Source organism: Diorhabda carinulata, chromosome 10, assembly GCF_026250575.1.
Source record: "Diorhabda carinulata isolate Delta chromosome 10, icDioCari1.1, whole genome shotgun sequence".
Classification (NCBI taxonomy): Eukaryota; Metazoa; Arthropoda; class Insecta; order Coleoptera; family Chrysomelidae; genus Diorhabda; species Diorhabda carinulata.
In genome coordinates this window covers 13,845,377-13,871,656 of record NC_079469.1, presented here as the reverse complement: position 1 = coordinate 13,871,656, position 26,280 = coordinate 13,845,377, and the positions used below count along the sequence as shown (strand labels likewise).

Genomic DNA, 26,280 nt, shown 5'->3' with positions numbered 1-26,280 from the left:
ATGTCGAAAATAAATTTATTTGGGTAAAAAGTCAATAAATCGATTTTTAAATTTTCAATTTTGGTATGCACCTCGTATATAGGATGTGAACGTGTCAAATACGGGTATTGTGACATTTCGAGCTATACAGGATGTCTCAAATATAAGATTTGTTTAAATTGAACTACCTATATTCAAATTGTTTATTTTTACGTGGCGAATTATCATTATTTCACTATTTTAAACGGGACATCCCGTATATTTTCATTGTATTAGTTAGTAATATTCGTTTTCTATCATAGGGCATAAAAGGTTTCCCATACCTATCTCAAATCTTTTTGGAATTATAAATATTTTATTAAAATTAATGTAAAAATAACTAGTACACCCTGTATATTTTCAAACTATTAGATACAGCTCTTAGTTTTCTCTAAATATGACTTTTTTTATGTCAAAAATGAATTTATGTCAATAACAAGAAAATAAATCGAATTTTATATTTTTAATTTTGGTGTATTCCTCGTATAAAAGAATAATTGGATTTTTTTTTCGTTTGGGGATGCGAAACTTTTTAATTTTACTAATACGTCGAAAATTCAGTTTTTAAAAATTTTTTTATCAAGTAAATAGTTTTTAATTTTTACTAAAACCGGTCCTGTGTTTACATCGAAGATTGATTGATTAAAATTATAATGCATCTAACTACGCATGCGTCGATATATACTTCCCGATTATTTTCAATTGCAGCTCGCACACAATGTTGCCACGTTTTAACAAAATTCCTAAAATCGTAAAGATTTTATTCATGAATTATATAAAAAAATCTATTAACACGTTTACTGACGAGGTATTATATAAAAAAAAATAATTAACACGTTTACTGCCGAGTTTTGAATTTTCTTTTTTTCTTTTCATTTTCAGAACATTTTGTTTTTTTAAATTTTTTTGGTTCAATTTTGGAAAGTCATTTCATTCAATTTTTTTGAATATTCTTCAGTTATTTGGAATTGTTTTTCAAAATTTCTTCAAAAATCTTCATTTTTTAAGATTTTTTTTATTTCTTTTGCTGAATTTTCAAAGAAAAAAATTTAAAAAAAAACGAAAATTTCAATATTTAAAATTTATTAAAAATAAAATAAAAATTTCCCATGATTAAAAATTTCTAGGAGCATTGATAAAATGTCCATTTTGAAAAGAACACGTTATGGCGTAAATATTCGAGTTTTATATAATACAGGGTCTATCGAAATTTCATCGATTCCATTTGAAAAAAACTCTTCGATCACGTCTCATATTAAAAGGTAATCGACTCTTCGAATAAATCTTCGGTACCGTAAAAAGCTGAGGCTCCATCGGCGACTTGGCAACCTTCACGTGTTTCCAATAGCAACCCAACTTACCTGACAACATATTCTGAAATTTAAATAAAACATTTTTCAACAAATATTAAATCATATAGAACTTAACCTAACTAAACCTTATCGTAATTAGCCTTAACCTAACTTAACTTAACTAACATAACTAAACCTAACCAAACCGTAACATTAGTTAAAGTAACCAAATCTAAACATAATTAACTAAATCCACCTTGCGCTTAACTTGACCTAACTTAAATATAACTTGACCTAACTAACCTTAACTCAACCAAACTTAAATATAACTAAACCTAACCAAATCGAAACATTAGTTAAAGTAACCAAATCTAAACATAATTAAAAAAACCTACCTTCAGCTTAACTTGAACATAACTTTACCTAACTAACCCTAAATTTAACTGAACTTAACCCAACTTAAACATAACTAAACCTAACCAAGCCGAAACATTAGTTAAAGTGACCAAATCTAAACATAATTAACTAAACTTACCTTGAGCTTAACTTGACCTAACTTGAATATAACTTTACCTAACTAACCCTAAATGTAACTGAACTTAACCCAACTTAAACATAACTAAACCTAAACAAGTCGAAACATTAGTTAAAGTGACCAAATCTAAACATAATTAAATAAACTTACCTTGACGTTAACTTGGTCTAACTTAAAAATAACTTGGCCTAACTAACCCTAAATGTAACTAAACTTAACCCAACTCAAATATAACTAAATCTAACCAAACCGAAACCTTAGTTAGTGTAACCAAATCTAAACATAATTAACTAAACTTATCTTGAGCTTAACTTGGTCCAACTTAAAAATAACTTGGCCTAACTAACCCTAAACTTAACTGAACTTAACCTAACCAAACCGAAACATAATTAGACTTAACAAAACTCAAACATAACTAAATGGAACCTAACTAAATCTAAATTTGACTGATCTTAACCTAGCTTGAACATAACTCAACTTAAATGTAACATAACTTAAACTTAACCTAGCTAAATCTAATTTAGAGATAAATTAACCTAAAAATGTCGACTTACATTGTACTTATAAAGATCGTCAGTAATAAATTTTACGCCATTGGGACAGATCAAAACGGCCTTGTACTTCCCGGCTGTTATGTGACTTGCGTACGTCGCCGAGCTCAATTGCTCTAATGAGTTCGATGGTTCGTTGTACAAATTATCTGTAAAATAATACGAAAACAATCGAAATTATCGATATTAATAAGCCCGAACGTATTTAGGGGTTAAATTCAATGCCCGTTGGATCATATAGTCCGTGTGGCGGTTGTTTTCCGATTTTTTATTCGACCGTTATTATTTACGTTAGAATTCGATTTTAGAGAATAAAAACTCACCTCTGACGTCAATACTGAAATGACAGAACGCTCTATTTCCAGCCTCGTCGTTGGCTACGTAAGTTATGTGATGTAATCCAGGGCCGAACTCGCTTCCTGGCTCCTGCAAATCGACGAAAAAAATGACACGGAGTTAAATTATCGAATAAAATAAAATCTTACTCTCGTTTTGTAAATCTTGGAAATTCCGACGTTGTCTTGGAAAATCGGTTCTTTCCAGTAGACGATGGCGGTTGTTTCCCCGCTATTAAGGCGTCTCTCGACGTTGTCCGGGCATCCCGCCGCTAAAGGCGGCTCTTTATCCAAAACGTTTATGACCAATTTACACGATGCGGTCCGGTTAAAATCGGACGACGAAGCGGCTATGAAATTTAATTCAGACCTTCCGGCGGGGAGGACGGTTTCCAATCTGGTACCCCAAACCGGTCGCGAAATGACCAAACTGCAATTCTCAGAATGAAAAAAAAATTTTCGTAAACAAAAAATTATCTACCCACTTCCAATCGGCGTTCGTTTCCGGCTTCGGTATTTTCACTAACATCTGCTTTTCACCTTGGGGCAGGACAAAATCCATTCGTCCTTTATTAGGACAGGTAACGTACGTATTATCCGGCGCTGCAAAACGGTATTTTCAGGTATTTTGCCAAGAATTCCAAGTAAAAGTCAAAAGGAGTTAGATTTGGACTATAAAATAACCACCAAAACGTCGATTCGATGGAAAACGAGTTATTTCTTCATTTATGTCGATTTTTATTTGATATTTGCTTTATTTAGAAGGATTTTGATATATAATAGTCACTGGGGATCAAATCTGTGCCTTAATATGGCCACCAAATCATCAATTCGATGGAAAACAAGCAAAAAATTAGCTCTAGTTTAGTTAATCCTTCAGTAATGTCGATTATTATTTAATATTGCGTTATTTAGAAGAATTTTGATATATAATAGTCACTGGGGATCAAATCTGTGCCTTAATATGGCCACCAAATCATCAATTCGATGGAAAACAAGCAAAAAATTAGCTCTAGTTTAGTTAATCCTTCAGTAATGTCGATTATTATTTAATATTGCGTTATTTAGAAGAATTTTGATATATAATAGTCACTGGGGATCAAATCTGTGCCTTAATATGGCCACCAAATCATCAATTCGATGAAAAATAAGCAAAAATTAGATCTAGTTTAGTTAATCCTTTAGTAATGTCGATTATTATTTGATATTGCGTTATTTAGAAGGATTTTGATATATAATAGTCACTGGGGATCAAATCTGTGCCTTAATAAGGCCACCAAATCATCAATTCGATGAAAAATAAGCAAAAATTAGATCTAGTTTAGTTAATCCTTTAGTAATGTCGATTATTATTTGATATTGCGTTATTTAGAAGGATTTTGATATATAATAGTCACTGGGGATCAAATCTGTGCCTTAATAAGGCCACCAAATCATCAATTCGATGAAAAATAAGCAAAAATTAGATCTAGTTTAGTTAATCCTTTAGTAATGTCGATTATTATTTGATATTGCGTTATTTAGAAGGATTTTGATATATAATTGTCACTTGAGATCGAAGCTGGTCTCTAAAATGGCCAACTGAACATCAATTCGATGAAAAACGAGCCATAAATTAGATCTAGTTTAGTTAAACCTTCAGTAATGTCGATTATTATTCGGTATAATGTTATTTAGAAAGATTTTGATACATAATAGTCACTGTGAATCAAATCGGGACTATAAAATGGCCACCAAAGCGAAAATTTGATAAAAAACAAGACAGAAATTGGATTTAGTTGAGTTGTTTATACATTTTACTACTTTACTCTTCCGTGTAGCGTTATTTAGAAGGATGTTGATGTATTTTAATCATTGGTTATTAAATCTGGTCTATACGATGGCCGAAACCCAAAATAATTGCATTAAATCGAGCGGCTTCCTCATAAAAATAATTTCCGTCATTAAATATACTCACTTTTGATACAGGAGCCGTACAAAACGTCCGACGCGACAGCTGGCGTCCAATTCATATTAGAATCGCACGTATAATTACCGATTCCTTCTTTCAAAGTAAAACCTTCGCGACAATAGATGGCGCACGATTCTCCGATATAAGTCCTACCGGAATTACAAACACCCGGTATATACCAACCGTTTCGGATAACTGGTAATTTGGGACAAGTCGCCACTGTAAAAAAAAACGTTTTTTTTTCCTAATATATACGAGGGTTTTTCGGAAATTTGTCTCACCCAAACAAATTTGATCGTCGTTTTCCCATTTTCCCGTTTCTGTACAAATTTTCTGTTTATTTCCTTTTAATTTATATCCTTCGTTACACCAGACGTTACATCTAGTACCCGCTGGTACTTTATCAAGTTTTTCCTCCCAACACCTGACGACGCCGTTCACCGGAGCCGGTGGTAGTTTGCAATAAACCACCCTAGATGGTCGGCAAGACTTACCATCCCTCTGGAACGTTTTAATAATAAAAAAAGGGTTTTCCGAAGTATAATTACACCTAGTACCAACCTGTAGCTTATATCCTTCGGGACAACCGCATTTAAACCCCCCCATAAAATTTCTACAAATCATTTCGCACCCCCCATTATCAATCGAACATTCGTCGACGTCCACGCACGTTTTATTCCTTCTTCGATCTAATTTCAATCCGAAAGGGCACGTACATTCGTACGACCCCGGTAGATTCTTGCAACCGTGCGAACAACCGCCCTTATTCACCCTACATTCGTTAATTTCCTTACAAACCCTACCGTTGGGTCGCAGAATATACCCAGCGGGACAAAGACATTTTCGTTTACCCCCTTCGCTACGACAAATATGCGAACAACCCCCGTTGTTTTTCGTACACGGATCCTCGTCCTTGCAGGTTTTATCTGCAATGAAAAAAAAAAAAAATCGAACGTACTTAAATGCGGTAGATAAAGCGGTTATATTACCGAATAATTTGTATCCCGGCGGGCAGGTACATTTCGGTACGCCTTGTAGATTGACGCAGCCGTGCGAACAACCCCCGTTGCTTACGAAACACGGATTCGATTCGACGCAGGACGTTTCGTTTTTTAATCGGTAACCTTCGGGGCAAGAACAGATTCTCGCTAATGAGGTCGAATTACATATGTGGGAACAATTGCCTGTAAATAGACGCCATTTTATGGTAAAAATCGTGTTCGCGAGTCGTGAATTCGGACATTACAGAGGCTAGTTTCGAAAAATTATATTGGAAACCCATTTCCGGGAGTGTGGGGCTATTACAGAGGCTAGTTTCACCAAGAAATATTATTCGGGGGGTTATTACAGTGGCTATGTTCAAAGATACATTCGAATTTCGTCAATTATCTTATTTGAAATCATTTATGGGCGTATAGAACGTGAATGGGGCTATTACAGAGGCTAGTTTTACCAAGAAATATTATTCGGGGGGTTATTACAGAGGCTAAGTTCAAAGATACATTCGAATTTTGTCAATTATCTTATTTGAAATCATTTATGGTCGTATAGAACGTGAATGGGGCTATTACAGAGGCTAGTTTCACCAAGAAATATTATTCGGGGGGCTATAACAGAGGCTATGTTCAAAGATACATTCGAATATCGTCAATTATCTTATTTGAAATCATTTATGGGCGTATAGAACGTGAATGGGGCTATTACAGAGGCTAGTTTCGCCAAGAAATATTATTCGGGGGGTTATTACAGAGGCTATGTTCAAAGATACATTCATTTTTCGTCAATTATTATATTTGAAATCATTTATGAGCGTATAGAACGTGAATGGGGCTATTACAGAGGCTAGTTTCGCCAAGAAATATTATTCGGGGGGTTATTACAGAGGCTATGTTCAAAGATACATTCGAATTTCGTCAATTATCATATTTGAAATCATTTATGGTCGTATAGAACGTGAATGGACTATTACAGAGGCTAGTTTTACGAAAGAAACGTGATAAAGATTAAATTAATGATCTATTGAATGTGAATCGGGTCATTACAGTGGCAATTTAACAAAGAAACATGCACTTACCGTTATTAAGTAAACAAGGATCTGTTGGTACACAATTTAACGAACCTTCCAAGACGAATCCTTCAGGACACGAACATTCCACTTCCCCTTCTTCATCGCTTGAACAAAAGTGACTACAACCCCCGTTGTACTCCAAACATGGGTTTTTAACCGAGCAATGCGTTAAATTGTGTAATTCGTGAGTTTGAGGACACGAACATGTTCGAACGCCTTCTTCAAATGCGCAAATATGCGAACAACCCCCGTTGTTCTCCAAACATGGGTTTTTAACCGAGCAATGCGTTAAATTGTGTAATTCGTGAGTTTGAGGACACGAACATGTTCGAACGCCTTCTTCAAATGCGCAAATATGCGAACAACCCCCGTTGTTCTCCAAACATGGGTTTTTAACCGAGCAATGCGTTAAATTGTGTAATTCGTGAGTTTGAGGACACGAACATGTTCGAACGCCTTCTTCAAATGCGCAAATATGCGAACAACTCCCGTTGTTCTCCAAACATGGGTTTTTAACCGAGCAATGCGTTAAATTGTGTAATTCGTGAGTTTGAGGACACGAACATGTTCGAACGCCTTCTTCAAATGCGCAAATATGCGAACAACCCCCGTTGTTTTCGGTGCAGGGATCGATTTCCGTACAAGTTGTGGAATTGACGAGTTCGAAGTTTGAGGGACATGCGCATCTAACCGCCGAATTCGCGTTAATGCAAATATGGCTGCAACCGCCATTGTCTGTCGAACAAGGATCAAGTATATAGCAATCCTTGTCTTCTAGGATGTGCCCTTCGGGGCATTCGCATTTGGCGGTACCGTTTTCGTTGACGCATCTGTGCGAACAACCGCCGTTATCTCCCCAACAAGGATCCGTCACTATACAAGTCCGGTTATCGTTTTTTAATGTGTAATTTTCCTCGCATGCGCAGAAGTACGAACCTCGAGTGTTTATACACTTTTGGCTACAATTTCCGTTGTCAGTTTGACATTCGTCGATGTCGACGCAAGTCACGTCGTCTGATGAAAGTTGGAATCCTTCGTAACATGAACATTCGTACCCACCTAAGAAAATTCAAGTTATTATATGAGAAAACAGTGAAAAAAATGATAAAACAATGTATTAGATGATAAAGCAACGTATTAGATGATAAAACAACGTATTAGATGATAAAACACCGTTTTAGATGATAAAACACCGTATTAGATGATAAAACAACGTATTAGATGATAAAACAACGTAATAGATGATAAAACAACGTATTAGATGATAAAACAAAGTATTAGATGATAAAACAAAGTATTAGATGATAAAACAACGTATTAGATGATAAAACAACGTATTAGATGATAAAACAAAGTATTAGATGATAAAACAAAGTATTAGATGATAAAACAACTCATTTAGATCTCTCCCTTACCTTGATAATTGACGCAAATATGTTCGCATTCGTGTAAATCCTCGTTTTCATCGCATTCGTTTACATCCACGCAGAATTTATCCCTTTCCAAAACGAAACCCTCCCTACAGCCGCATTTATAAGATCCCACCACGTTTACGCACGTCTGCGAACAGTCTCCGAGCAAAAGACATTCGTCGATGTCTTCGCATGTTTTGTTATCCGAACCTACAACAAAATAATCTCCCAGATTTTGGCGGTTGGTGTCGGAAGGGGGGGTTTTTTTACCTAATACGAACCCCAAAGGACACGTGCATCGCATTTTTCCGTCTATTCTCGTTTCCCCGTGGGAACAAGTCGTATTTTGACAAAGGGGGTTCGTCGCCGAATCGCATTCGTCGATTTCTGGAATTAAATGAATCAAATCACCCTTAATACGGCCCTGTTCCGCTACGAACCACTCACCTTCGCAATCGCCTTCTTCGCATTCTTCTTCTATTTCGTTATCGGTATATTCTTCGTCATAATCATCGTATTCATCGACATCTTCTTCGGTGGTTACTTTGTTTTTATTTTCTTCATCAATTTCGTTAATTTTTCTGTCAGAATCGACTAATTTCGGTTTGGGTGTTAAATCAGTAATAGATTCTTCTGTTGTTTCGTCGTATTCCTCGTCATCTTCAGTTGTATCATCGTCTTCTTCATCTAGTTTTTCTATATCGTCATTTTTATTGTGATTGGTATCTTTATTAGTTGTTTTAATATCAATTATAGTAGTATCTTCATAATCTTCGTCTTTCCTATCTATTACAACATTTTCTTCATTATCTTTAATGTCTATTCCATCTGTTTTGGTAGTAATTTCTTCCCTTTTAATATCTATAGAAGTATTAGATGATAATTCTTCATTTGAAGTAGTTATTTCTTCGTTATCTTCATCATTATCGTTCTCTTCGTCTTTCCTATGTATTAAAACATTGGTATCTTCATTTTCGATGTTAATAACAGTGTTTTTACCATTTTTATCAACAGAATTAAGCGTTTCATTCATATTTTTAGTTTTATCTTCATCTTCAGTATGTATTTCATCTGTTTCAGTAGTAATTTCGTTGATTTTTCTGCCAGAATCGACTAATTTCGGTCTGTCTGTTAAATCCGTGATAGATTCTTCAGTTGTTTCGTCGTATTCTTCGTAATCTTCAGTTGTATCATCGTCTTCGTCGTCTAGTTTTTCTATATCATCATTTTTATTGTGATTGGTATCTTTATTAGTTGTTTTAACGTCAATTATAGTAGTATCCTCAAAATCTTCATCTTTCCTATCTATTACAACACTTTCTTCATTATCTTTAATGTCTATTCCATCTGTATTGGTAGTAATTTCTTCATTTTTAATATCTATAGAAGTATTGGATGATAATTCCTCATTTGAAGTAGTGGTTTCTTCGTTCCCTTCACCATTATCGTCGTCTTCATCTCTCCTATCTATAAAAACACTTTTATCTTTATATTTAGTGTCAATAACAGTGTTTTTATCAAAAGATATAAGAGTGTCATTTATGTTTTTAGTTTTATCTTCATCTTCAATATCTATTTTAACTGTTTTTATTGTTGTTTCTTCGCTTTTAATATCTTTAGAAGTATTAGATGATAATTCTTCATTTGTAGTAGTTGTTTCTTCGTTATCTTCACTATTATCGTCCTCTTCGTCTTTCCTATCTAATAAAACATTGGTATCTCCATTTTCAATGTTAATAAGAGTGTTTTTATCATTTTTATCAACGGAACTAAGAGTGTCATTCATATTTTTAGTTTTATCTTCATCTTCAATATCTATTTCAACTGTTTTTATTGTTGTTTCTTCATTTTTGCTATCTTTAGAAGTATTCGATGATATTTCTTCATTTGAAGCCTTAATATCTTCGTAATCTTCATCGTATCGATCTTTTTTAGCGTTTTCTCCAACATTTTTAATCCTCGGATCTACGTATTCTTCTTCTTCGTAATCGTCGCTATAATTTTCTTCATCGTAGTCTTCATCTTCGTATTCGTCTTCGTCAGCAGCGTCTGCAAACAAAATATCACCAGCCGGCGGACAATCTTCTGGATCGCATTCGTTTATATCTGAAAATAGACTTGATTTAGTCTCTTGTGATCAACAGGATGAGAAATATTGGATTTATGAAACGTACCGATGCAGCGTGTTCCTTTTTTTCGAAATCCCGAAGGACATTCACATTTACTACCAGTTTCTTTATCGGGTGGTCCGATATTCGTACAAGGTGCGTCTGGAGTTGTGTTAAGATGTTCTGGAAGAACCCTCGTAGTATATTTACTTTCTAGAATAGAACACAAACTCATAGGTTATGTCTTGAATGTTAGAAAACGTATCTAGAAAGTTAGAATTTGAAATATGTCTAGGCAATCAGAGAAAAATATTTATAGAGTCAGAATCTAGATAAAAAGTGTCTAGAAAGGTTTTGAAAACTCGAAAAAGTATTTTGAAAGCCAGTATTTGAATAAAAGGTGTCTAGAAAGACAGAATCTGAATGACTGGTGTTTAGAAGTCTTGAATAACGTTTCTGTAAAGTTAGAATTTGAAATATGTCTAGAAAACTCTGGCAATTGAAGAAATATATTTAGAAAGTCATATTCTAAATAAAAAGTTACTAGAAAGGTTTTGAAAACACAAAAAAAAGTATTTCGGAAGTTAGAATTTTAACAAAGAGTGTCTAGAAAGTCATATTTTGAATAAAAAGTTACTAGAAAGGTTTTGGAAACACAAAAAAAGTATTTCTAAAGTTAAAATTTGAAAAAAAAGTGTGTAGAAAGTCATATTCTAAATAAAAAGTTACTAGAAAGGTTTTGGAAACACAAAAAAAGTATTTCTAAAGTTAGAATTTGAAAAAAAAGTGTCTAGAAAGTCATATTCTAAATAAAAAGTTACTAGAAAGGTTTTGGAAACACAAAAAAGTATTTCTAAAGTTAGAATTTGAAAAAAAAGTGTCTAGAAAGTCATATTCTAAATAAGAAGTTACTAGATAGGTTTTGGAAACACAAAAAGTATTTCTAAAGCTAGAATTTGAACAAAGAGTGTCTAGAAAGTCATATTCTAAATAAAAAGTTACTAGAAAGGTTTTGGAAACACAAAAAGTATTTCTAAAGCTAGAATTTGAACAAAGAGTGTCTAGAAAGTCATATTCTAAATAAAAAGTTACTAGAAAGGTTTTGGAAACACAAAAAAGTATTTCTAAAGCTAGAATTTGAACAAAGAGTGTCTAGAAAGTCATATTCTAAATAAAAAGTTACTAGAAAGGTTTTGGAAACACAAAAAGTATTTCTAAAGCTAGAATTTGAACAAAGAGTGTCTAGAAAGTCATATTCTAAATAAAAAGTTACTAGAAAGGTTTTGGAAACACAAAAAGTATTTCTAAAGCTAGAATTTGAACAAAGAGTGTCTAGAAAGTCATATTCTAAATAAAAAGTTACTAGAAAGGTTTTGGAAACACAAAAAGTATTTCTAAAGCTAGAATTTGAACAAAGAGTGTCTAGAAAGTCATATTCTAAATAAAAAGTTACTAGAAAGGTTTTGGAAACACAAAAAGTATTTCTAAAGCTAGAATTTGAACAAAGAGTGTCTAGAAAGTCATATTCTAAATAAAAAGTTACTAGAAAGGTTTTGGAAACACAAAAAGTATTTCTAAAGCTAGAATTTGAACAAAGAGTGTCTAGAAAGTCATATTCTAAATAAAAAGTTACTAGAAAGGTTTTGGAAACACAAAAAGTATTTCTAAAGCTAGAATTTGAACAAAGAGTGTCTAGAAAGTCATATTCTAAATAAAAAGTTACTAGAAAGGTTTTGGAAACACAAAAAAGTATTTCTAAAGCTAGAATTTGAACAAAGAGTGTCTAGAAAGTCATATTCTAAATAAAAAGTTACTAGAAAGGTTTTGGAAACACAAAAAGTATTTCTAAAGCTAGAATTTGAACAAAGAGTGTCTAGAAAGTCATATTCTAAATAAAAAGTTACTAGAAAGGTTTTGGAAACACAAAAAGTATTTCTAAAGCTAGAATTTGAACAAAGAGTGTCTAGAAAGTCATATTCTAAATAAAAAGTTACTAGAAAGGTTTTGGAAACACAAAAAGTATTTCTAAAGCTAGAATTTGAACAAAGAGTGTCTAGAAAGTCATATTCTAAATAAAAAGTTACTAGAAAGGTTTTGGAAACACAAAAAAGTATTTCTAAAGCTAGAATTTGAACAAAGAGTGTCTAGAAAGTCATATTCTAAATAAAAAGTTACTAGAAAGGTTAGGGAAACACAAAAAGTATTTCTAAAGCTAGAATTTGAACAAAGAGTGTCTAGAAAGTCATATTCTAAATAAAAAGTTACTAGAAAGGTTTTGGAAACACAAAAAGTATTTCTAAAGCTAGAATTTGAACAAAGAGTGTCTAGAAAGTCATATTCTAAATAAAAAGTTACTAGAAAGGTTTTGGAAACACAAAAAGTATTTCTAAAGCTAGAATTTGAACAAAGAGTGTCTAGAAAGTCATATTCTAAATAAAAAGTTACTAGAAAGGTTTTGGAAACACAAAAAAGTATTTCTAAAGCTAGAATTTGAACAAAGAGTGTCTAGAAAGTCATATTCTAAATAAAAAGTTACTAGAAAGGTTTTGGAAACACAAAAAGTATTTCTAAAGCTAGAATTTGAACAAAGAGTGTCTAGAAAGTCATATTCTAAATAAAAAGTTACTAGAAAGGTTTTGGAAACACAAAAAAGTATTTCTAAAGCTAGAATTTGAACAAAGAGTGTCTAGAAAGTCATATTCTAAATAAAAAGTTACTAGAAAGGTTTTGGAAACACAAAAAGTATTTCTAAAGCTAGAATTTGAACAAAGAGTGTCTAGAAAGTCATATTCTAAATAAAAAGTTACTAGAAAGGTTTTGGAAACACAAAAAGTATTTCTAAAGCTAGAATTTGAACAAAGAGTGTCTAGAAAGTCATATTCTAAATAAAAAGTTACTAGAAAGGTTTTGGAAACACAAAAAGTATTTCTAAAGCTAGAATTTGAACAAAGAGTGTCTAGAAAGTCATATTCTAAATAAAAAGTTACTAGAAAGGTTTTGGAAACACAAAAAAGTATTTCTAAAGCTAGAATTTGAACAAAGAGTGTCTAGAAAGTCATATTCTAAATAAAAAGTTACTAGAAAGGTTTTGGAAACACAAAAAGTATTTCTAAAGCTAGAATTTGAACAAAGAGTGTCTAGAAAGTCATATTCTAAATAAGAAGTTACTAGAAAGGTTTTGGAAACACAAAAAAGTATTTCTAAAGCTAGAATTTGAACAAAGAGTGTCTAGAAAGTCATATTCTAAATAAAAAGTTACTAGAAAGGTTTTGGAAACACAAAAAAGTATTTCAAATGCCAGAATTCAAACAAAAACGTCTGAAGAACAAGAATCCAAACAAAAAGTGTCTAGAAAATGAAAATATAATAGAAAAGTGTCTCAAACATTGAAAAAAGTATCTAGATGATGCATCACTCTGTATATTACGTAATAAATGCAATAAATAATTTATTTACTGACCCAAATGAGCTGATTATTCAAGTATACCCATCAATTAATTGTTATAAACATTTATTATAAAAAAAAACGACCCAATTCTAATTAAAAATTAAGTAAAAGTAACTTTTCAAATTATTATATTAATTAATAATAGTAATCCGGAATCACTCGAGTGCGTTCGGAGTAAACAAAATCAACGTTCTCGTGAACGCTTCTACGCTGTTAATTTCAAATGAATAAAAAAAGAAGTAGACCTTAACCTATTCGATTCGATGACATGTCTGACGTAAACCGTGACAGTTCAAGAAAAATTTGATCAAATCATAAATATGCCCTTCAATCCATTAAAATGCGTCTACGGTTCATTCGTCTTGCACCAACGGTACGTCCTCATAATAATGATGCAATTAGCTTTGCTGAACGCTTACCATTTGAGGGTGGTTTTGAACATAGCGATCACGGAAATGGTAGATAGGAACGTAAGTAGCAAAGTTGACGCCTGCCCGGAGTACGTTTACGAAAAATTGGAAAAAGTGGAAGGAGGCACTTTCCCGTGGGACAACGAGGCCGAAGCCGGGGTGCTGTACGCCTTTTTCGGCAGGTATATACACAAAATTATTTAATAAAAAAAAAAAAAAATTAGAATAGGAACTAATTTGAACGGTTCCAGCTACTTCTTGAGCCACATCCCCGGCGGTTGGATGGCGGATAAGTTCGGCGGCAGGCACGTCATGGGCGTCTGCATGATCGTCTCCTCGATAGTCACCCTTTTGATGCCGTTGGGGATACGGTACGGCGGCTCTTGGGGCGCTATAATATTAAGACTAATCTTAGGTTTTGCCCAAGGGCCTTTACTACCCACCATATCCACTTTCATACAGTGCTGGATACCCAAGCACCAGAGGGGGTTTTTGGGCGGGATCGCTTTCGGCGGTTCCAATATGGGAGCCGTTACCGGAAGTGTGTTTACAGGTAATTTAATTACGGGGGCGGTACGTAAAATCATACACATTACTAGGACGACACCGAAAATATTCTAACGAAAAAATTTAATTTAAATGTTAATGCTACGGGGACTCTACAAAATGTATCAGCACGAAATCGACGTAATTTGTATTATTACCGGGGATATGTGAAATGTACTATAAAAAAATCGGTAAAAGATCGCTTACGGGTGCAGTACGAAATGTATTTTTGAGAAAACGACATAATTCTTATTATTACGGGGGATATGTCAAATATAATATGAGAAAGTTGTCAAAAGATCGTTTACAGTTGCAGTATAAAATGTAGATTCACGAAATCGACGTAATTCTATTTATTACCGGGGAAATGCTAATTATACCATTATTAACTCGTCAGAGGTTCATTTACGGGGGCCATACCAAAAATATTCCGATGAAAACGTGATATTTTCTATTACGAGGGGAATACCGAATATATTTTAATGAAATATTCAAAGCTTCACCTACGAGGCTAGAATCTATGACATTTTAATGAATATATTAGTACAGCTGGCCGTTTAATTCCCACAATTTGTCGTTAATTGTCTTAAGTGCCTTTTTTGCCCAAAAAAATCCCAGAATTTGCCGTTAATAATTGTTGAAATCTGTTTTCTGCCATGAAATTCCCAGAAATGGCCGATAAAAATTTTTGATAGCCGTTTTTATGCTGTTTTTAGTGTAGTTTTTTGCCGTTAATTATTTCCAAGTGCCGTTTTTTGCCATTAAATTTCCGGAATTTGCCGTTAATTATTTCCAAGTGTCGTTTTTTGCCATTAAATTTCCAAAATTTGTCGTCTATTATTTTCAAATGCCGTTTTTTGCCGTTAAATTCCCAGAATTTGCCGTTAATTATTTCAAAGTGCCTTTTTTAACGTTAAATTTCCAAAATTTGTCGTCAATTATTTTTAAATGCCGTTTTTTGGCGTTAAATTTCCAGAATTTGCCGTTAATTATTTCCAAGTGTCGTTTTTTGCCATTAAATTTCCAAAATTTGTCGTCAATTATTTTCAAATGCCGTTCTTTGCCGTTAAATTCCCAGAATTTGCCGTTAATTATTTCCAAGTGCCGTTTTTTGCCATTAAATTTCCAAAACTTGCCGTTAATTATTTCCAAGTGCCGTTTTTTGCCGTTAAATTTCCGGAATTTGTCGTTAATTATTTCCAAGTGCCGTTTTTTGCCGTTAAATTTCCGGAATTTGCCGTTAATTATTTCCAAGTGCCGTTTTTGCCGTTAAATTTCCAGAATTTGCCGTTAATTATTTCCAAATGCGGTTTTTCGCCGTTAAATTTCCAAAATTTGTCGTCAATTATTTTTAAATGCCGTTTTTGGCCGTTAAATTTCCGGAATTTGCCGTTAATTATTTCCAAGTGCCGTTTTTTGCCGTTAAATTTCCAGAATTTGCCGTTAATTATTTCCAAATGCGGTTTTTCGCCGTTAAATTTCCAAAATTTGTCGTCAATTATTTTTAAATGCCGTTTTTTGCCGTTAAATCCCAGAATTTGCCGTTAATTATTTCAAAGTGCTTTTTTTAACGTTAAATTTCCAAAATTTGTCGTCAATTATTTTTAAATGCCGTTTTTTGGCGTTAAATTTCCATAATTTGCCGTTAATTATTTTCAAGTACCGTTTTTTGCCGTTAAATTTCCATAATTTGCCGTTAATTATTTTCAAGTACCGTTTTTTGCCGTTAAATTTCCAGAATTTGCCGTTAATTATTTCCAAGTGCCTTTTTTGCCGTTAAATTCCCAGCATTTACCGCTAATTATTTCCAAATGCGGTTTTTTGCCGTTAAATTTCCAAAATTTGTCGTCAATTATTTTTAAATGCCGTTTTTGGCCGTTAAATTTCCGGAATTTGCCGTTAATTATTTCCAAGTGCCGTTTTTTGCCGTTAAATTTCCAGAATTTGCCGTTAATTATTTCCAAATGCGGTTTTTCGCCGTTAAATTTCCAAAATTTGTCGTCAATTATTTTTTAATGCCGTTTTTTGCCGTTAAATTTCCAGAAATTGCCGATGAATACGTAATATTTTTTATTACGAGGGGAATACCGAATATATTTCAATGAAAAATTGAAAGTTTCACCTACGAGGTTAGAACCAATGCCAAAAATATTCTAATGAAAACGTAATGTTTTTGATTACGGGGGTCATGTCGAATATATTTCAATGATAGAGTCACGCCTCTCTACACTTACGGGTGTAGTAAGAAAGTTATTTCAAAATTTGATCACACTTGCAATTACGGGGGTTAGTGCTAGAGATATTCGAATGGAATCGCGATATATTCGAATATGAGGGGCGTAATACAATAATCGATCATTGTTATAGGAATGATGATATCGGCCGCCAAAAGCTGGGTGGTACCTTTTTACGTATGGGGTTTTCTTTCGTTGATATTTTGCGCTTTTTACTATTTATTCGTATTTTCGCATCCCTTCACGCATCCCTTTATAACCGACGAAGAAAAAGAATATTTGGCGCAAGAAATAAAAAAGCCGGAAAGATTCAAAGTACCGTGGTGGCAATTGTGTAAATCTTTACCGGTAAGGTCGGAATATATAATCAAAAAAAAAAAAAAAACGAAAACAAAAACGATTCGTTTACAGGTATGGGCCTTATTAGCCGGCCAATTCGCCCACAATCTAATCTTCTTCACCCTCTTGACCGATCTGCCGAAATATCTGAAAGAGATACTCAAGATGAACGTCGAAACGAACGCTTTCACCACCGCGCTACCCTTTTTCGCCCTTTGGGTGGGAAATATCGTGTTCGCTTACGTAACCGATTTCATAACGAACCGCGATTGGCTGGAACTGGCGACGGCTAGGAAGCTTTATACGACATTTTCGTGCGTCGTACCGAGCTCCATATTAATAATCACCGTGTATGTCGGTTGCAATAGATTATTGGCGCAAATATTGGTGACGGTGTCGTTTTTTTTGGTCGGACCGTTTTTCTCTGGAATGAAAGTCAACGTTAACGATATCACGATACATTACGGGGGTAAGTTCGAAAATTAAACGCCTTCCAATTTAGATTAACCATCGATATATATATTCGGTTAGGTACCATAATGGCGATTGTGAATGGTATAGCTTCGTTCGCTGGGTTGATAGCGCCTTATATGGTTGGTATATTAACTACCGACGAATCCATCGAAGGTTGGCGGATTTGTATGTGGCTTTTGTTCGGTTCGTCCACCGCTCTGGCGATTGTTTATATAATATTCGCCAAAGCGGACAGACAGGAATGGGATTACGTGAACGAATAGGTACGAGAAACAAAGAAAAAAAAATGAAAATGTAAATAAAAATGTTGACGTGCACGAAATTCGCTTTTCATTTGTTGGTAAAAATATCGAAGATTGTCGATATAAGGTCAGAATAACGCCGAACCATTCGAGTATCGACTTATTTTGGAATTAAAGCCCGATTTACACTACATAATTTGAGTTTGTTCGTATGACAGTTAAAACAGTCCAAGCAAGTCGAGCGGGCCAACTTAAAATTTCCGACAAGCTAAAAAATGCCGTTTTTACGCCGTTTTTTGCCGTTAAATTCCCAGAATTTGCCTTCAATCATTTTTAAATGCCGTTTTTTGCCGTTAAATTCCCAGAATTTGCCTTGAATCCTTTTTTAATGCCGTTTTTGCCGATAAATTCCCGGAATTTGCCTTTAATCATTTTTAAATGCCGTTTTTTGCCGCTAAATTCCCAGAATTTTCCTTTAATCATTTTTAAATGCCGTTTTTAGCCGTTAAATTCCCAAAATTTGTCATTAATTATTTCCAAGTGCCGTTTTTTATCGTTAAATTCCCTGAATTTGTCGTTAATTATTTCCAAGTGCCGTTTTTTGCCGTTACATTCCCCGAATTTGCGTTTAATCATTTTTAAATGCCGTTTTTTGCCGTTAAATTCCCAGAATTTGCCTTCAATCATTTTTAAATGCCGTTTTTTGCCGTTAAATTCCCAGAATTTGCCTTCAATCATTTTTAAATGCCGTTTTTTGCCGTTAAATTCCCAGAATTTGCCTTTAATCATTTTTTAATGCCGTTTTTTGCCGTTAAATTCCCAGAATTTGCCTTCAATCATTTTTAAATGCCGTTTTTTGCCGTTAAATTCCCAGAATTTGCCTTTAATCATTTTTTAATGCCGTTTTTTTGCCGTTAAATTCCCATAATTTGTCATTAATTATTTCCAAGTGCCGTTTTTTACCGTTAAATTCCCCGAATTTGTCGTTAATTATTTCCAAGTGCCGTTTTTTACCGTTAAATTCCCCGAATTTGTCGTTAATTATTTCCAAGTGCCGTTTTTTACCGTTAAATTCCCCGAATTTGTCGTTAATTATTTCCAAGCGCCGTTTTTTGCCGTTACATTCCCCGAATTTGCCTTCAATCATTTTTAAATGCAGTTTTTTGCCGTTAAATTCCCAGAATTTGCCTTCAATCATTTTTAAATGCCGTTTTTTGCCGTTAAATTCCCAGAATTTGCCTTCAATCATTTTTAAATGCCGTTTTTTGCCGTTAAATTCCCAGAATTTGCCTTTAATCATTTTTTAATGCCGTTTTTTGCCGTTAAATTCCCATAATTTGTCGTTAATTATTTCCAAGTGCCGTTTTTTACCGTTAAATTCCCCGAATTTGTCGTTAATTATTTCCAAGTGCCGTTTTTTGACGTTAAATTCCCCGAATTTTCCGTTCATCATTTTTAAATGTCGTTTTTTGCCATTAAGTTTCCAGAATCTGCCGTTAATCATTTTTAAGCGCCGTTTTTATGCCGTTAAATTCCCAGAATTTGCCGTTAATTACGTTAAAGTGTCGTTTTTGCCGTTAAATAATATAATATAATAAATAATAATTTTTTAGAGCCATTTTTTGCTGTTTTATGCTGTAAAATTTTCAAAATTAGCCGTTAATAATGTTTGAGGCCCGCTTTTGCAATGAAATTCCCAGAATTTGCCGTTAATAATGTTTGAGGTCCGTTTTTTGCCGATAAATTCCAAAAAATTTGTCATTGTTACAGTTCGAGGGCCGTTATATGCGCTTTTACCATTGAATTTCCATAATCTGCCGTTAATACTGTTTGAGGGCCGTTTTTTTCCGTAAAATTTCCGGAATATGCCGTTAATAATATTTTAGGACCGTTTTTTGCTGTAAAATTCATAGAATTTGCCATTAATAATGTTCGAAGGCCGTTTTTGCCGTGAAATGGCCAGAATTTGCCGTTAATTATTATCAAATGCCATTTTTCATCTTGAAATTCTCATAATTTACCGTTAATTATTTATAAGTGCCGTTTTTATATCGTTTTATGCTGTAAAATTTTAAAAATATACCGTTGATAATGTTTTAGCGCCTTTTTTGCCATGAAGTTTCGAAAATTCACTGTTAATTATTCTAAGTGCCGTTTTTCATCGTTATATTCCTAAAATTACCGTTTATTACTTTTAAGGGCCGTTTTTATGCCGTTAAATTCCCAGAATTTTTCGTTAATACTGTTTGAGGGACGTTTTTACCGTTAAATTCCCAGAATTTGCCGTTAATCATTTTTAAAAGCCGTTTGTGCCGTTAAATTCCCAGAATTTGCCGTTAATTACTTTTCAGTGACGTTTTTTGCAGTTAAATTCTCAGAATATGCCGTTAATTACTTTTTAAATGTCGTTTTTGTCGTTAAATTCCCAAAATTTGCCATTAATCATTTTTAAAAGCCGTTTGTGCCGTTAAATTCCCAGAATTTGCCGTTAATTACTTTTAATATCCAACTTTGGTTTGAGGTTGAGGTTTTTCCTTGATAAAACTTATAATTTGCGAGAAAATAAAAAATATATACTAAAAAAAAACGAAATTTCAATATTTCCCCCACCCTCGTATTAATAATTTATTTCGATTGTACATAGATGTGTTTTCAAGTTGTAACGTTTTTCTTTTGTTTCCTGGATGTGTCTTAACGTTTTTCCGAAAATATCTCCAGGAAAACATCGTAAATTTTCTTAATACCCGTTTTTCGATTTCGTCACCATCTATTTTAAGGTCCGTTAGTACGAAATAAACTCGGTGTAAAATATCGAACCGATCAATTAGGGTCAATTATTTAAAAATCATTATTTATATTGGGTCATAAGTTAAAAACGATGAACCGTTCGTATTTCCATACAAAAAAAATTAGAACTTTCGATTTTATCCACAAAAAAATGAAAAATTACGAAATAAAACATCGCTCGATAAGTCGTGTAACTGATGATGGTCGTAGGAGTCACATCGATACCTTGATGACACTCGAGCGTGCGAGGGACACCCGGAATCCATCGTCTATGATGCGGGTCTCCATTAGGATCGTGTACCATAAATCTTTAATTTAAATAATTAAATTTACGATTCTTCGCGCTCACACAATCATAAAACAAAAAATTTTATTATCGATTTGATATCCTTCAAGTAAATGACTAACAGATCCCAATATTTCGCACCGGGGGTGAATTCATTAAAATTTATGGCACACGATCCTAATGGGGACCCGCAACATAGATGACGTACGTTATTTTGTATCGATGTGACTCCCACGACCATCCTTTTTTTGTATTTGTTTTAATAAGCAAAGGATTCATTTTGTTTGTTTTGAGTTCACTTTATACAACAGTTTAGGTCTTTTATTATCGTTTTAGACATAAATCAACGACTTATTAATTTTTAAACAACCCTCGTATTACTGAAACTTATAATATTTGAAGGAAACGGTTGAAACATTGATGAATCACCCTGTAGATATTAAATACTGTCACTATATATCAACACAAACTATGTGGTAATAATAAAAAAACACCCATAGTGGTATTTCGATATCGAATCATCACGTGGGTGTTAATCTAGTAACCAAATGTGCAGTAAAAATTAACACTACTTCGTATTACATATTTCACGATTATAATACTTTTGTTTTACATATTTAACGCGCCCACGAAAATAAAAATCCGATATATTAGCATTTTTTTTTCGGTTAAATCAACATATCTTACAACAAAGTCCTTAATTTCCCCCGATTTAGTTTCCTGTGAAAAAAAATCGTACTGAGAACGTGGGATAATACAAGTGCTATTTGACATACTTGAAACAGTCATAATATAAATAAAAAGTATCTAGAAAATCAGAATCTGGACAGAAAAAAGCTAGAAAGTTGATAACAGTCGTTAAAAATATCTAGAAAGTCATAATATGAATAAAAAGTGTCTAGAAAATGAGAATCTAATTGAAAAGTGACTAGAATGGTTTTGAAGATAAGAAAAAGTATCTAGAAAATCAGAATCTGGAGAGAAAGAAGCTAGAAAGTTGATAACAGTCGTTAAAAATATCTAGAAAGTCATAATATAGATAAAAAGTATCTAGAAAGTGAGAATCTGGACAGAAAGAAGCTAGAAAGTTGATAACAGTCGTTAAAAATATCTAGAAAGTCATAATATAAATAAAAGGTATCTAGAAAGAGAGAATCTAATTGAAAAGTGACTAGAAAAGGTTTGAAGATAAAAAAAAGTATCTAGAAAACCAGAATCCAGACAAAAAGAGTCTAGAAAGTTGATAACAGTCGTTAAAAATATCTAGAAAGTCATAATATAAATAAAAGGTATCTAGAAAGAGAGAATCTAATTGAAAAGTGACTAGAAAAGGTTTGAAGATAAAAAAAAGTATCTAGAAAATCAGAATCTGGAGAGAAAGAAGCTAGAAAGTTGATAACAGTCGTTAAAAATATCTAGAAAGTCATAATATAGATAAAAAGTATCTAGAAAGTGAGAATCTGGACAGAAAGAAGCTAGAAAGTTGATAACAGTCGTTAAAAATATCTAGAAAGTCATAATATGAATAAAAAGTGTCTAGAAAATGAGAATCTAATTGAAAAGTGACTAGAATGGTTTTGAAGATAAGAAAAAGTATCTAGAAAATCAGAATCTGGAGAGAAAGAAGCTAGAAAGTTGATAACAGTCGTTAAAAATATCTAGAAAGTCATAATATAGATAAAAAGTATCTAGAAAGTGAGAATCTGGACAGAAAGAAGCTAGAAAGTTGATAACAGTCGTTAAAAATATCTAGAAAGTCATAATATAAATAAAAGGTATCTAGAAAGAGAGAATCTAATTGAAAAGTGACTAGAAAAGGTTTGAAGATAAAAAAAAGTATCTAGAAAACCAGAATCCAGACAAAAAGAGTCTAGAAAGTTGATAACAGTCGTTAAAAATATCTAGAAAGTCATAATATAAATAAAAGGTATCTAGAAAGAGAGAATCTAATTGAAAAGTGACTAGAAAAGGTTTGAAGATAAAAAAAAGTATCTAGAAAATCAGAATCTGGAGAGAAAGAAGCTAGAAAGTTGATAACAGTCGTTAAAAATATCTAGAAAGTCATAATATAGATAAAAAGTATCTAGAAAGTGAGAATCTGGACAGAAAGAAGCTAGAAAGTTGATAACAGTCGTTAAAAATATCTAGAAAGTCATAATATAAATAAAAGGTATCTAGAAAGAGAGAATCTAATTGAAAAGTGACTAGAAAGAATTTGAGGATAAAAAAAAGTATCTAGAAAACCAGAATCCAGACAAAAAGAGTCTAGAAAGTTGATAACAGTCGTTAAAAATATCTAGAAAGTCATAAAATAAATAAAAAGTATCTAGAAAGTGAGAATCTAGTTGAAAAGTGACTAGAAAGAATTTGAAGATAAAAAAAAATATCTAGAAAACCAGAATCCAGACAAAAAGAGTCTAGAAAGTTGATAACAGTCGTTAAAAATATCTAGAAAGTCATAATATAAATAAAAAGTATCTACAAAGTGAGAATTTAGTTGAAAAGTGACTAGAAAGAATTTGAAGATAAAAAAAAGTTTCTAGAAAACCAGAATCCAGACATAAAGAGTCTAGAAAGTTGATAACAGTCATTAAAAATATCTAGAAAGTTATAATATAAATAAAAAGTATCTAGAAAGTGAGAATCTAGTTGAAAAGTGACTAGAAAGAATTTGAAGATAAAAAAAAATATCTAGAAAACCAGAATCCAGACAAAAAGAGTCTAGAAAGTTGATAACAGTCGTTAAAAATATCTAGAAAGTCATAATATAAATAAAAAGTATCTACAAAGTGAGAATTTAGTTGAAAAGTGACTAGAAAGAATTTGAAGATAAAAAAAAGTTTCTAGAAAACCAGAATCCAGACATAAAGAGTCTAGAAAGTTGATAACAGTCATTAAAAATATCTAGAAAGTTATAATATAAATAAAAAGTATCTAGAAAGTGAGAATCCAATTGAAAAGTGACTAGAAAGGGTTAGAAGATAAAAAAAAGTATCGAGAAAATCAGAATCTGGACAGAAAGAAGCTAGAAAGTTGATAACAGTCGTTAAAAATATCTAGAAAGTCATAATATAAATAAAAAGTATCTACAAAGTGAGAATTTAGTTGAAAAGTGACTAGAAAGAATTTGAGGATAAAAAAAAGTATCTAGAAAACCAGAATCCAGACAAAAAGAGTCTAGAAAGTTGATAACAGTCGTTAAAAATATCTAGAAAGTCATAATATAAATAAAAAGTATCTAGAAAGTGAGAATCTAGTTGAAAAGTGACTAGAAAGAATTTGAAGATAAAAAAAAATATCTAGAAAACCAGAATCCAGACAAAAAGAGTCTAGAAAGTTGATAACAGTCGTTAAAAATATCTAGAAAGTCATAATATAAATAAAAAGTATCTACAAAGTGAGAATTTAGTTGAAAAGTGACTAGAAAGAATTTGAAGATAAAAAAAAGTTTCTAGAAAACCAGAATCCAGACATAAAGAGTCTAGAAAGTTGATAACAGTCATTAAAAATATCTAGAAAGTTATAATATAAATAAAAAGTATCTAGAAAGTGAGAATCTAGTTGAAAAGTGACTAGAAAGAATTTGAAGATAAAAAAAAATATCTAGAAAACCAGAATCCAGACAAAAAGAGTCTAGAAAGTTGATAACAGTCGTTAAAAATATCTAGAAAGTCATAATATAAATAAAAAGTATCTACAAAGTGAGAATTTAGTTGAAAAGTGACTAGAAAGAATTTGAAGATAAAAAAAAGTTTCTAGAAAACCAGAATCCAGACATAAAGAGTCTAGAAAGTTGATAACAGTCATTAAAAATATCTAGAAAGTTATAATATAAATAAAAAGTATCTAGAAAGTGAGAATCCAATTGAAAAGTGACTAGAAAGGGTTAGAAGATAAAAAAAAGTATCGAGAAAATCAGAATCTGGACAGAAAGAAGCTAGAAAGTTGATAACAGTCGTTAAAAATATCTAGAAAGTCATAATATAAATAAAAAGTATCTACAAAGTGAGAATTTAGTTGAAAAGTGACTAGAAAGAATTTGAAGATAAAAAAAAGTTTCTAGAAAACCAGAATCCAGACATAAAGAGTCTAGAAAGTTGATAACAGTCATTAAAAATATCTAGAAAGTTATAATATAAATAAAAAGTATCTAGAAAGTGAGAATCCAATTGAAAAGTGACTAGAAAGGGTTAGAAGATAAAAAAAAGTATCGAGAAAATCAGAATCTGGACAGAAAGAAGCTAGAAAGTTGATAACAGTCGTTAAAAATATCTAGAAAGTCATAATATAAATAAAAAGTATCTACAAAGTGAGAATTTAGTTGAAAAGTGACTAGAAAGAATTTGAAGATAAAAAAAAGTTTCTAGAAAACCAGAATCCAGACATAAAGAGTCTAGAAAGTTGATAACAGTCATTAAAAATATCTAGAAAGTTATAATATAAATAAAAAGTATCTAGAAAGTGAGAATCCAATTGAAAAGTGACTAGAAAGGGTTAGAAGATAAAAAAAAGTATCGAGAAAATCAGAATCTGGACAGAAAGAAGCTAGAAAGTTGATAACAGTCGTTAAAAATATCTAGAGAGTCAAAATATAAATAAAAAGTATCTAGAAAGTGAGATTCTAAATGAAAATTGCCTTGAAAGGTTTTAAAATTCAAAGATTTTCTGGATTACAGTTGAAAAAAATATCTAGAAAGTCGGAATTTGATTAAAAAGTGTCTAAAATGTCATATTTTGTATAAAAAGTGACTCGAAAGGTTTTAAAATTTGAAAATACCATCTAGAAAACCAGGTTTTGAGTAAAAAATGACTAGAAAGCCAGAATATGAATAAAGAGTATCTAGAAAGTCGTATTTTAATTCAAAAAGTGGCTGGAAAGGTTCCTATAATTAGAAAAAGCTGTCTAGAGTACCAAAACAAAAATAAAAAATGTGTAAAAAAGTAAAAAATACACCGTATTTCAATTAATTCCCGAATTTCCCTCGTAAAATAAATTTTCTAAATTATTTTCAATTTTTCATATATTAACTTTAATACCTTGTATCTCAGAAATTCTAATTAATAAATATTATTATAATTTCCGTTTTATATGATTCTTTTTTATATATTATTAAAATTGATTTTAATTAACAAACAACTTACCAGAAATAATAAACAGGCACATTAGAAAAAAAATACGCGAAAAACTTTTAAAATGCATTGAAAATTTTTAGTTTTTCCTCTAGCCGATGTTCGATATAAACT

General features: G+C 32.2%; 2 protein-coding genes across 4 annotated transcripts; one reads left to right on the top strand and one right to left on the bottom strand.

The window, feature by feature from the left end:
* Window positions 1-1,125: 1,125 nt before the first annotated feature.
* LOC130898796 (uncharacterized) lies at window positions 1,126-26,280 on the bottom strand. Of its 3 annotated transcripts, XM_057808326.1 has the most exons (15): window positions 26,179-26,266; window positions 10,337-10,483; window positions 8,610-10,268; window positions 8,433-8,549; window positions 8,166-8,372; window positions 6,757-7,809; window positions 5,672-5,866; window positions 5,244-5,608; window positions 4,964-5,183; window positions 4,689-4,901; window positions 3,217-3,334; window positions 2,882-3,161; window positions 2,720-2,822; window positions 2,400-2,545; window positions 1,126-1,392 (listed from the first exon to the last, which is right to left on the bottom strand). In XM_057808326.1, the coding sequence occupies exons 1-15, from the start codon at window positions 26,234-26,236 to the stop codon at window positions 1,231-1,233; spliced, it is 5,043 nt and encodes a 1,680-aa protein (XP_057664309.1). In that variant the 5' UTR covers window positions 26,237-26,266; the 3' UTR covers window positions 1,126-1,230. The 3 variants fall into 3 exon arrangements, with proteins under 3 accessions (XP_057664309.1, XP_057664308.1, XP_057664310.1); XM_057808325.1 differs by having other exon boundaries at window positions 8,166-8,549; window positions 26,179-26,280; XM_057808327.1 differs by lacking the exons at window positions 4,689-4,901; window positions 4,964-5,183; window positions 5,244-5,608; window positions 5,672-5,866 and having other exon boundaries at window positions 8,166-8,549.
* On the top strand, window positions 13,987-18,043 carry LOC130898802 (putative inorganic phosphate cotransporter). The gene is made up of 5 exons (XM_057808333.1): window positions 13,987-14,310; window positions 14,380-14,681; window positions 17,042-17,256; window positions 17,320-17,716; window positions 17,779-18,043. Exons 1-5 carry the CDS (start codon window positions 14,039-14,041, stop codon window positions 17,982-17,984), a joined length of 1,392 nt encoding a protein of 463 aa, XP_057664316.1. The 5' UTR covers window positions 13,987-14,038; the 3' UTR covers window positions 17,985-18,043.

Coding starts and splice junctions, on each gene's coding strand:
- LOC130898802 (XM_057808333.1), top strand. CDS start 14,039: ATGCCCTTCAATCCATTAAAATGCGTCTACGGTTCATTCGTCTTGCAC. Junction 17,257..17,319: donor AATTGTGTAAATCTTTACCG/GTAAGGTCGGAA, acceptor ATTCGTTTACAG/GTATGGGCCTTATTAGCCGG. Junction 17,717..17,778: donor TATCACGATACATTACGGGG/GTAAGTTCGAAA, acceptor ATATTCGGTTAG/GTACCATAATGGCGATTGTG.
- LOC130898796 (XM_057808325.1), bottom strand. CDS start 26,236: ATGCATTTTAAAAGTTTTTCGCGTATTTTTTTTCTAATGTGCCTGTTT. Junction 10,484..26,178: donor GTGCCTGTTTATTATTTCTG/GTAAGTTGTTTG, acceptor GTTCTATTCTAG/AAAGTAAATATACTACGAGG. Junction 4,902..4,963: donor CGACGATCAAATTTGTTTGG/GTGAGACAAATT, acceptor TTTTTTTTACAG/TGGCGACTTGTCCCAAATTA.